Raw genomic sequence first — 12,196 nt, forward strand, 5'->3', positions numbered from 1 at the left:
CCAGGGCGCCTAATGGGTCGGACTGGACGTGTAGGGGGCGGGAGCAGCCGGTCACCGCGCCCTCCTTCCCTCGGAAACGGGTCCCACTCCCACAACCGGTCCTGCCACGTGTCCCCACAAGGAGAAGGGAAGGAGCAGGAGGGAAAGAGGCACTTTCTCAGCATCCAAGGGCCCTACTCTTGCTCCTATCCCAGCATTTCAGGGGCTGGTGGGCTTTGGGGTGTTTTATTTCACGTGCTTTCAGATTCAGATGGTGCACCCGCTCTGCCTGGTTTTCTGGAGAGACGGGCCAAGCATGGCACCCCCTGGGGCCCGGGAAGCGACAGGCTCGGGGACGCGCGCGCTCCAGGTCCAGAACTGGCACGAAGCCCGGGCTCCTGCGACCCCGACCCACTCCAATTCCCCGCCCCCAACCACAGCCGAGGCGTCCCGGCCCAGGGAGGGTGGCGGGGGCGGAAGGGCGCTAGCAGTAACCAGAGGTGCCATAAAGAATTCTCCCCCACTGTGCGGTTCCCATTTCACAGACAAGACAGCGGAGGCCCTGGGAAGGCCGGGCCTTGCCCACGCTGCCGCGCCTGGGAAGCAAGCCCAGGTCAGTCCCTGCGCGCGGTGTCGCTGGGGGACCTCCGGGACAAGCCGTGACCGAGGCCGGGGCGCGCGTGGAATTGATGCTGGCAGTGCCTCTTCTGGCTCCCCCGAGCATTTCTTCCCCCTTTTTCCCGGAAGGGACTGAAACCCTCCCGAGGGTGAGTGCGGGAGCCCCGCCGGCCCCGCTCTAGACGTCCAGGAGCCCCGCCCGCCGGCCCGCGGCTGCAGTTCAGTCCCGGGGCAACAACAGGTGCGCGGCTCGCGGCACCCTGGCGCCGGCTAAGGGGAAAGTTTCCCTGGCCGCTGCGCGCTGTTTACGGGATCCTCTAGCAGCGCGGGGGCCCAGGTTTCGGGCAGGCTGAGCCATTGAAACCCGAGACGCGGGGAGGAGCTGTTGCGGCGCGCGGGGAGGGAGGCGGACTGCCCTGGGCCGGGCCAGAGCGGCTCCCCTTACCTGCAGCTTCGCGGGCGGCTTCAGCCTCCATCCTCGGGCTCGGGTGGCACCGCGCCCCGCCCCGGAGGCTGTCCCTGTGCCCCTCGCGTCCTCCTCCCTCTCCCATTCCTCCCCCGGGGCTGCCCCCGCTCCCCGCTCCCCGCTCCCTCCTCCTCCCCCAGGGTCACCACCGAACAGTCTTCCCTGCTACCAACCCCTGGCTCCCCCGACAGTTTGCAAGGAGCGTTGGCTCCACCTTCCCACCTGATTCGCCGCCCCCAGGAGAATTTACTATTTCTCTTTCATTGTGGGGAGAAAAAACCGTTAACGCCCCCACCCCCCACTCACACGCACACCCTCGCCAGTGCCCCGGGCCTGAACGGGCACATCTCAATCCCTTCCCACGCCCCGTCACACTTCTATTATTTCTGTTTCTTTGGAAAGAATCATTTGCGTTAACCCTTTTTGAAAATGTTCAAGTTTCACTCCAGTAAGCTTACTAGAAGGAAGGAGGAGGAGAGGGAGGAGAGAGAGGAGGAGGACGAGGAGGAGGACGAGGAGGAGGAGGAGGCGGCGGCGGCGGCAGCTTTGGCAGCGGCTTTGGCGGCTGCGGCTTTGGCGGCGGCTTTTGAGAAGGCTGTGGCGGCGGCGGTTTTGGCGGCTTTGGCGACTTTGGTGGCGGCTTTGGCGGTGAAAATTTAGACAGTTGAAAAATAGGCGGCGGCGGCGAAAATTTACACAGTTGAAAAATAGGCCAAAGCACACTGAACCTACAGGACATCCAGTAATCTTTTCTGCCCATTTCAAAGTCTTTCCCCTGTCCTCACCCAACTATTATAAGACCGCTTTTGCTGATACCTAACAATGTTATTTAGTAAATGTTCAGCTAGTATTCATTTGAAATAGAAATATACAACAGCAGGTAATTTTTCCCCCTGTATTTCTTCTTGGCCTGTTTCAGGGTGTTATCCAAGGGGAGGTGGAATGCAGTGGTGGTTTTAAAATGCCAGAAGCCTAGGAACCCAAAGGCCTCAGCAGGCTGGCACCTCCCCACCCCCGCCGGCGGCTCTTAGAGGCCGAAAGATTGAGGGTCGTGATCAACTCACTATACCACTGGAAGCCACGTGAGTAAGCAGCAAACTGTTTCTCATGAGAGTAGGGTGCTGGCAAACTGACAAACTGTGTCTGCCGCCCAGAAGGGCTGCTGAGGGCAGTCATGACCCAGGCGCAAGTGTTTTTATGATTAGACATAATTGAAGCCTGTTAGTAATGGGAAATGGTGATCAATTAAGCAGCTGACCAATCTTATCGCCTCCTCCCTGCTCATTGTCCCAATAAATACGAAGGGCTGTGGAAGCTCGGGGGGCTGCCTTTGCCAACTAGAAGCGGGACGCTCCCTTCTTCTTCCGCGTTTCCACTTCCTTTAAAACAGTTTCTTTTTTCTGTCTCTTTCTTTCTTTCTTTCTTTCTTTCTTTCTTTCTTTCTTTCTTTCTTTCTTTCTTTCTTTCTTTCTTTCTTTTTCTCTCTCTCTCTCTTTCTTTCTCTCTCTTTCTTTCTTTCTTTCTTTCTTTCTTTCTTTCTTTCTTTCTTTCTTTCTTTCTTTCTTTCTTTCTTTCTTTCTTTCTTTCTTTCTTTCTTTCTTTCTTTCTTTCTTTCTTCTCCCCTTCCCTTCCCTTCCCTTCCCTTCCCTCCCCTCCCCTCCCCTTCCCTTCCCTTCCCTTCTTCCCTTCCTTCCTTTATCATTTCTACGTTTGTGCCTTCGTTCAGTCTTGTAATGACGGTCTCAAGTAGTAACAGTAGTAACTGTCATAGTTATGGTCTCAAGCAGTACTTGTGGCAGTCAGCCACAGGCACACAGGACTAAAGGTTCATTAATGTCTGCTGTAAAAATGTAAAATATATTGCTTCAATGTATGAAGAAGTATATATTTTTTGGTGTACATTTTTTTACATTTTTAAAAGCTCTCTTGTTTTTAAAAAATTACACGTATGGGGCCGGGCGCCATGGCTCACGCCTGTAATTCCAGCACTTTGGGAGGCCGAGGCGGGTGGATCACCAGGTCAGAGATCGAGACCATCCTGGCTAACACGGTCAGTCAGGAGATAAGAGACCATCCTGGCTAACACGGTGAAACCCCATGTCTACTAAAAATACAAAAAAATTAGCTGGGAGTGCTGGTGGGCCGAGAACACGCCACTGCACTGCAGCCTGGGGGACAGAGCAAGACTCTGTCTCAAAAAAAAAAAAAAAAAAAATTACGTGTATAGTGCCTGAACAGTTCCTTTAAAATATGTGTGTGTGCGTGTATACAGTATATATACAGACTAATGAACTGAAAATTCCCTGCTGCTTATTCAACTCCTATTTCCAAAGTCAGTATTAGTCAAATACCTCCTCTTTTCCTTTTAGTTTCTGAGTTTTGTGTCTCGCATGAGTAATTTGAAACTACTCCAAAACTAGAAAATAATTCTTCTAAATTTACTTCTAGCATTCTTACTGTCTTGATTTTCAGATTTGAATTTTAATCCAATCAGAATTTACTGACCTATATGGCACAAGGAATGGATCTGGCTATATATTCTGGTTCCCACAGCATTAAATGGTATATTCTTTCTGCTACTAATTTTTGAATTATCTCTTTAACTGTATATTAAATTCTCATTTACATTCTAGCTATTTTATTGACAGTTTTCCTATTTCTACAACAATATTGCACTATTTTAATTACCCTAACTTTTAGCATATATTTGGATATCTGGGAAGGCAAGCCAGTTACATCTAGTCTTTAACATCGGTTTGCATTAACATTTTAAAAGTTTTGAATCTTCCCATTATAGAACATAGCATCCTTTGGTTTATTCGGGTCTTCTATGTTTTTTTTTCTAAAGTCCCACCATTTTCTTTCTTTCTTTCTTTCTTTTTTTTGAGACAGAGTTTCACTTTTGTTGTGCAGGCTGGAGTGCAATGGTGCGATCTCGGCTCACTGCAACCTCCGCCTCCTGGGTTCAAGCGATTCTCCTGCCTCAACCTCCCAAGTAGCTGGGATTACAGGCACGAACCACTGCACCTGGCTAATTTTTGTATTTTTAGTAGAGAACAGGGTTTCACCATGTTGGCCAGGCTTGTCTAGAACTCCTGACCTCAGGTGATCCACCTGCCTTGGCCTCCCAAAGTGCTGGGATTACTGGCATGAGCCACCATACCCCGCCAGTTCCACAGTCTTCCCCAAAGGGATCTCATACATTTCTGTTTGAAGGGTATTGTGGATGGGCTCTTTCTTTTCTCTAATTACGTTAGAGTTAGTTATTGCTGATATATAAGAAAACTCTTAGACCCTGAGAGGTGGCTCCTACCTATAATCCCAATACTTTGGGAGGCCAAGGCAGGAGGATCGTTTGAGGCCAAGAGTTCAAGACCAGCCTGGGCAACATAGCAAGACTCCATCTCTACAAAAAAGAAAAAATTAAAAAATTAACTGAGCATGGTGGCACACACCTGTGGTCCCAGCTACACAGAAGGCTGAGATGGGAGGATCTCTTGAGCCCAGGAGTTTGAGGATGCAGTGAGCTCTGATAGTGCCACTGTACTCCAACTCCAGCCTGTGTGTCGTCAGAGAGAGACACTATCTCTTTAAAAAGAGAAAGCTATTAGCTTCAGTATATACCAGTCTCATATCCAACCTTTTTAAAGAGGTCCAGTAATTTTTAAAAATCAGTGATCATAAATATTGAATTGTCTATAAGTTGGATCTCTAAGCCTTTCTCAAACCTACTCAGCCCCTTAGCACTCACTTCTGACACAAAAATTACCCTTGACCCCAATCAAGGAAAAAAGAAAAATGCCTCTTATGTGTGTATACTGGAAAATAGGGGCCCCTGGAAGGCCTGGAGCATGTTTTAATATGGCCCCCTCCTTCCATTCCAAGAGGCTATTAAGCTCTCTGCTGCACCCTCCATCTGGCCTCATTCGTCTACACAAGGATTTCCTCAGTGTTAAGAACACAAATGTTCCAGTCATTCCTAAGATATTTGTGAAATTTGAAAGAAAAATCCAGTATTTAAACAATAGGACTAACAAGCTACTGGATTTTAACAAGTAGAAAACTTCCTTTTGCAACAGTTGTTACTTTGTAGTCAAGGAGCTGTAGTCCCTAAAAAAAAAAAAGTGATCAAGACTTAGCAAAAATCTAAGGGAAAAATATAAGAAGAAAAATAAAGACAAATCCTTCTCTTACAAAATGTAACAGAAATATCACCTTGTGATATATCATAGAAAACTGCCAGGAATTGTATTGTATTGTATTGTACTGTACTTTTTGAGACAGAGTCTTGCTCTGTTGCCCAGGCTGGAGTGCCATGGTGCGATCTTGGCTCACAGCAAGCTCTGCCTCCCGGGTTCACGCCATTCTCCTGCCTCAGCTGCCCAGTTTGCTGGGACTATAGGCACCTGCCACCATGCCTGGCTAATTTTTTGTATTTTCAGTAGAGATGGGGTTTCACCATGTTAGCCAGGATGGTCTCAATCTCCTGACCTTGTGATCTGCCCACCTTGGCCTCCCAAAGTGCTGGGATTACAGGCGTGAGCCACTGTGCCCGGCCAGGAATTTTATTTTTAATTTAATTTAATTTAATTTAATTTTTTTTTCTTGAGATGGAGTCTAGCTCTGTCGCTCAGGCTGGAGTGCAGTGGTGCTATCTCGGCTTACTGCAGCCTCTGCCTCTCTGGTTCAAGCGATTCGCCTGCCTCAGCCTCCCAGGTAGTTGGGACTACAGGTGCGTGCCACTACACCCAGCTAATTTTTGTATTTTAAATAGAGATGGGGTTTCATGATGTTGGCCAGGCTGGTCTCGAACTCCTGACCTCAAGTGATCTGCCTGCCTCAGCCTCCCAAAGTGCTGGGATTATAGGCACGAACCACCGCACCTGGTCCTGCCAGGAATTTTAAAACATCCATTCTCAAAACTATTAATTCAGAATTCACAGGTGAGGTTGTAAATTCCAGTATCTTCAATATCAGTTTCCCATGGGATGTTGAAGATTATCCTAGCATACCAATTTCTTGATGGTTTTAAAACCATTTGAAATGGTTGTTTCAGAAAGTTATAAAAGTCTCATCTTTTTCATTTTTAGTTTTTATTTTTTTCATTTTTAGAGACAGGGTCTTGCCCTCCCATTCAGGCTGGAGTGGAGAGATCATAGCTCACTGCAGCCTTGACCTCCCAGGCTCAAGCGATCTTCTCTCAACAGCTGGGAGAAGCTCCTATTGTAGCTGGGAATACAGGAGCATGCCCCCATACCTCGCCTCAAGTTTTTAATTTTATTGATTGATTCATTGATTGAGATGGAGTCTCACTCTGTCACCCAGGCTGGAGTGCAATGGCACGATCTTGGCTCACTGCAACGTCTGCCTCCTGGGCTCAAGCGATTTTCCTTCCTCAGCCTCCTGAGTAGCTGGGACTATAGGCACCTGCCACCACACCTGCCTATTTTTTGTATTTTTTGTAGAGATGGGGTTTCACCATGTTGGCCAGGTTGGTCTTGAACTCCTGACTTCAAGTGATCCGCCTGCCTCAACTCAGCCTTCCAAAGTGCCGGGATTACAGGCATGAGCCACTGCACCCAGCCTCAAGTTTTTAATTTTAAAAGAAGTAAATGGTGTAAGCATTTGAGAAGCATGCTTTAGTATAAAGTTTAAAAACATGAATGTACAGTGTCCAATACCTCCAAGAAGATGAATTAGAGCTTCAGGTTCCTAACCTACCTGGGCACAGCAGCCAGATCCCACCTTGAACAATCAGCACATTCACATCCCGGTTGGAGTGCTGGGGGGTGGGAGAAAGTTCTTACCAAATTTTTAACAAATTAATTGTACCAGGAAAAAATTGTTTGTAAATTTTTTTTTGTAAAAAATTAATTGTACTAACTGCTTCTGTTAATTCCTAGTACACATCATAAATAGTATAATTTTGAAAACAAAAATGTTGGCCATGTCTCTTCAGAATGCTCTTCTAACAATGGATGAACTTAACAAAAAAGGGAAAGCAATGAGTTTTTTGATGAAATATTCAGAATCACTTTTAGTTCTTGTTTCCATTTTAATTATAATCTATTTACTCATTTAACTGAATATTTGTTAGTTGTATACCATAAGGTCACCATATCAGCAGCCATATCATGTGCCCTATAAGAGAAATATTCAAGTGAAAGATTTTGCAAATGACAGCTCACAGCCCTAATGTAGCCATTGCCTGTTTTTGTACAGCCTGAGAGATAAGAATAGTTTCTACACTTGTAAATAGCTGAAAAAATCCAAAGACACAAAATCCATGACACATTGGCATTAAATTCAAAATTCAGCATCCATAAATAATAATTGGAATGCAGTCATACCCATTTACTTACATATTATCTATTGCTGCTTTCACGCCACAACAGCCAAGTTGCAACTGGCCCACATAGCCTACAGCGTGGGCCAGGTGTAGTGGCTCACGCCTGTAATACCAGCACTTTAGGAGGCTAAGGCAAGCAGATCACTTGAGGTTAGGAGTTTGAGACCAGCCTGGCCAACATGGTGAAATTCTGTCTCTACTAAAATTAGCCGGGTGTGGTGGTGCACACCTGTAATCCCAGCTACTCAGGAGGCTGAGGCATGAGAATTGCTTGAACCGGGAGGCGGAGGTTGCGGTGAACCGAGACTGCACCACTGCACTCCAGCTTGGGCCACAGAGTGAGACCTTGTCTCAAAAAAAAAAAAAAAAAAAAAAAGCAAAAGCCCACTACATTTATTCATTTATTTTCTGGCCCTTTTCAGAAATCGTGTGCTGGCTGGCCCCTGCTGGGGTACAAAGCTGCAGAGGCAGAGGTGTAGGGGAGGGTGAGTTCTGAACGCTGCCTTGGTAGAGTGATATTATTGGAGGATCCCGTAGTGCTTTGACAAGAAGCAATTTGGCCATGGGTTGTGTTTTACAGTAGAGCTAAGTCGCTTATCTGGAAACAGTGATGTTAGACATAGAGAAAGACTTACGTTATCATTATTTTGGAAATCACAAGTGCTTCTTGCTGATTGATTTATTTTCTCCCCACCTCCCAAAGGATTTTGACCAGTTTAAATTTCATTTATGTCAAGTGTACAAAACGTGTTGTTAGAGCTGTTTGTGTCAGTGACAGTAAACAAACCCCTTTAATCATTTTTCTTGCTAGAGCAGGAAGTTACCACTTGCCAATGAGAAATTTAAAACAAATCCCACAGTTCTGAGTTTAGTTCAGCATGTGAAATAGTTTAGGTCTTGGGATCTTGTAATCTTGGCAACTCCCATTTGCTGTCCCTGGTGAGAACACCTGTGTACTGTTGCTTACTTTTCGGTTCACTAAGAGGGTTGCACCTTGCCCTGTTAATCCTAGAGTCAAATCTGATTACAAACATTTTCCTCTCGGGAATCCAGCTTGTAAGGAAGATCACTGTGCTTTCTGTTAAATAAAACAGCTCCATTTAGTTCCCTTATTCGTTCTCAGGCTTACTGTATTTCATCGGCCTGAAGACTGTGTTTGACATCAATTATTAGAGACCATTTGTTTTTACAATGGAAAAAGAAAGAAAAGTGCAGATGTTGAACCTCAAAATCCATACTTTTTGGAGCTATTTTCATTCCAGAATGTAGGACTATGCTGGGAGTTTCTTGTGTGGGGAGAGGGGAGGTGAATGAATACACAAATAGACATATCGCTGTGACTAAGTAAAATATTTTATATCTGTTGTTTTCTTTTTCTATTAATTTCAAAATTAGAGAAAGTTTCAGAACAGAAAAATAATAAGTGAATTACAGGAAAGTGAAAACTCCAGGACACATTCCGGTTTAGTTAAAATAAGAGTAGCTCATGTCAAATCAAAAAAATAGTAATGATGAAAATTTCAGCTTTGTTATCAGAAAAGTAGTATGGTTAAAGACGGGCAGTCTTAGCACTTAGGGAGTCTGCTTAAACACAAGTTCCCATTCCCAGACCTCATCGGTGAATGTTGATAGTAGAGTTGGACCCTAGCAGCAACCAACTTCACAAATATGGGCATTTCTGACTGGGCATGGTGGCTCATGTCTGTAATCACAGCACTTTGGGACGCTGAGGCAGGTGGATCACGAGGTCAGGAGTTCAAGACCAGCCTGGCCAAGATGGTCAAACCCTGTCTCTACTAAAAATACAAAAAAATAGCCAGGAGTGGTAGCAGGTGCCTATAACCCCAGCTACTCGGGAGGCTGAGGCAGAGAATTGCTTGAACCTGGGAGGCAGAGGTTGCAGTGAGCCAAGATCACGCCACTGCACTCCAGCCTGGGCAACAGAGGTAGACTACATCTCAAAAACAAACAAACAAAAACACCAAATGTGGGCATTTCTTAATGGCCCAATCTCTTCCTTTAACAGCGCAGGGGAAGCCAAGCCCCCATGATGGAACTAGGTAAGTGACAGGAGCCAGGAGAGCTGCTCACCAGAGGAGGTTGAGACCAAGTCCACAAGTGCCTCAGGGAATGTGAGAAACTGGGTAACTTCTGTGAAATAAGGCAAGTCCAAAGTCCTCTGCATCCCACTCAACACAAGGTGGGCCCCAGCTTCTCAGGGCAGGGAGTGGGAGACCAATGGGAGCAAATGGCACTTCCCACCTGTTCTTGGCTGTAAAAAAGCCTGCAGCCCACACCAGGAGCCAATTAAAGGGAACTGAGCCTGGTTCAGAATCCCAGAAAGCCATCAAGTGGGGTCTAATCCCTGGAGGTGATCCCAATTAAAAGGGAGCGCTTTATATCAGGAGGACAATTCAGAAGATGCAGCTACGTGGTCCTGCTGTCACACTGAGCTTTCTAGAGGCCGCACGGTGCTTGAGAGGCTCTGCCTGCTTTCCTGAAGGGAGCTTCTCCTACCCAGGCCTAGATGGGAACAGAGAATTATGGCTCTTCTTCCTCTTACTATATAGCTTTTGAAAAATAGTATTTTTACTTAAGAAAAAAAAAATTTTAAGAATATTTTTAGAGACAGGGTATCGCTTTGTCACCCAGGGTGGGGTGCAGAGGTGCAGTCATGCTTGACTGGGCTCAAGTGATCCTCCCGCCTCAGCCTCCCAAGTAGCCAGGACTACGGGCACACACCACTTTTTAAAAAATTTAATTGACGCAGTCTTGCCATGTTGCCTAGGTTGATCTTGAACTTCTGGCTTCAAGCTATCCTCCCACCTTGGCCTCTCAAAACGCTGAAATTAAAGGCATGAGCCAGTGTACCTGGCCAAAAGTTTGTTCTGTTTTGTTTTGTTTTTTAATAGTATTCTCTGAAAGATCAAGATGTTGCATAACAGCTTCTTCAGTAGAGGGGATAGCCCCAAATGTTAGTTTTTTCAGTTATTCTGACACAAAAAGAGGAGGACTGTCTGCAGAGCCAAGTGGCATGCCACGGCTGTGCCTCACTGTCAGTGGCACATTTAAGGAGTCCAGCAGAGTGTCAAGCAAGCACTTTTCGCAGGCAGAAGGCAGGGTGGTGAGTGCAGAGCTACCAAGCCTGCACAGACACTAACTAGGTGGCAAGCCTCTGTCCCTCAGGGCTGATGAAGCTGGGGACAGTGCCTGGGGCACAGAAAGAATCCATACATGATCCGGTGCTGTGATCCTTGTTTCCCAAAACAGGAAACCTGAGCACAGAGGTTAACTTCCCTGAGGACCCACAGCAGCAGAGATTTCAATCAATATTTTAAAGGCAGGCGCCGTAAGATTCATCTATGGTTTTGTTTTCTTTCTTTTTCTTTTCTTCTTCTTTTTTTTTTTTTCTTCTGCTCACATGTAACGTATTTTGTGGAATGAGTTTCCAGAGCAATCAAATTTTACCAAATCACAATGGCCAAACACAACGAGGGGCTCTGGCAGGGAGCGGGGATTACTAAAGAGGAAAAAATAAGATCTAAATAAACGACTTGTAGGGTAGCCCACAGTGCCCAGGACGGTACCCCTTTGAGCACGTTCTACCCGTCCCAGACACCCCTCCATCCCGGGCAAACCGGGACAGCTGGTGGCCAAACCCTTAGCTCATCTTTGAACCATCCTGAACAACAAACTGACCCACGCCCAAATGTCTAGAAAGTCCCTGCTGGCGCTCCGACCCGCTGTCCCGAGCTGGATCGTTCTGCTTTGAAGGGGCATCGCCTTAACACTCTCCCCCAGATCCTTGGCCTTTCGGGGCCCAGAACGCTACGGAAGCCCGGCGGCCAGGAGGCGTTGGGCTCCCGCTCCATAGCGGCTCCCCTCCCCAGGCCAGCACGCGGCCAGGCGGAGGAAACGCCGGAGCTCAGAGAGCACAGAGCCCGGCCATTGGGCAGCCGCCTGACCCAGGAAGCACAGAGCGAGCTCCCACTTCGTCTTCATGGATTCCCAGCCCAGCTGCGTGGTGGTGACTGGTAAGACTATATAATTTTTTTCTCTCCTATTTGTTGCTGCTTTTAGCCTGGCCTTGGAATGCGCACTGGCTTGATCCTGGGTCTTAAACAGTTCCCTGAGGGGAAAAAAGAGTGGCAACTGGTGGTGCTGCTAATTCCAGATGGAAACGAACTTCCTGCTGTGCCCCATTAATAAACAATCAGGAACACAGGCATTTCTGCTTCTGTGGCTCATTCGCTTCAAATAACTCTTGAGTGGCACGCACGAAGGTGCCGCTGGTGGCTTAGGCTCCGACCTTGCCTTTCAACCCAGCAGGGAGGAAGCTGAGGCTGGTACCTGCTTTCCCTGAGTGGGGCCTGAGGCAAGTGAGGTATCCCTTGGGGGTGCAGGCTCATAGCAAGGAAGAGGAATCTGTAGGCCCAGAAGCCACAGGGCCCTCACAAGGCTTGCAAGCCCCTCTACAACGGCCACCCGCAAAAGAACACACAGGCCCCGCTCCCAGAGTGAGAGCTTCCATTTCTCAGGGAGCTCTGAAGCACCCTCTCAGAGCCATTAGCTGGAGACCCTGAGCCCCAGAAGGTCGACTTGGAAGGAATGGTGGCTGCTCACTTCTGCAAACACCAGTGCATCCAAAGTCACCCCCACCCACATGTGCCTCACCAAGTCAGCATCCCAGCGGGACCCTGGGGGTCTGATCTTCACAAAGCTCTTTATTTTTATTTTTATTAATTTTTTTTTTTTTTGAGACAGAGTCTCACTCTATCACTAGG

The 12,196-nt window shown here is 47.2% G+C and overlaps 1 protein-coding gene across 1 annotated transcript in view; it reads left to right on the forward strand.

Annotated features, from left to right (window-relative positions):
* Nucleotides 1-1,136: 1,136 nt before the first annotated feature.
* LOC105479402 (pyroglutamyl-peptidase I like) overlaps nucleotides 1,137-12,196 on the forward strand; it is a 59,378-nt gene continuing 48,318 nt past the window's right edge. Inside the window, 2 exon segments of the mRNA XM_071100598.1 lie at nucleotides 1,137-2,145; nucleotides 9,439-11,446. Coding sequence (XP_070956699.1) covers nucleotides 11,413-11,446 — 34 coding nt within the window. The 5' untranslated portion in view covers nucleotides 1,137-2,145; nucleotides 9,439-11,412.

The sequence above is a fragment of the Macaca nemestrina genome, chromosome 7 (assembly GCF_043159975.1).
Source record: "Macaca nemestrina isolate mMacNem1 chromosome 7, mMacNem.hap1, whole genome shotgun sequence".
Lineage (NCBI taxonomy): Eukaryota > Metazoa > Chordata > Mammalia > Primates > Cercopithecidae > Macaca > Macaca nemestrina.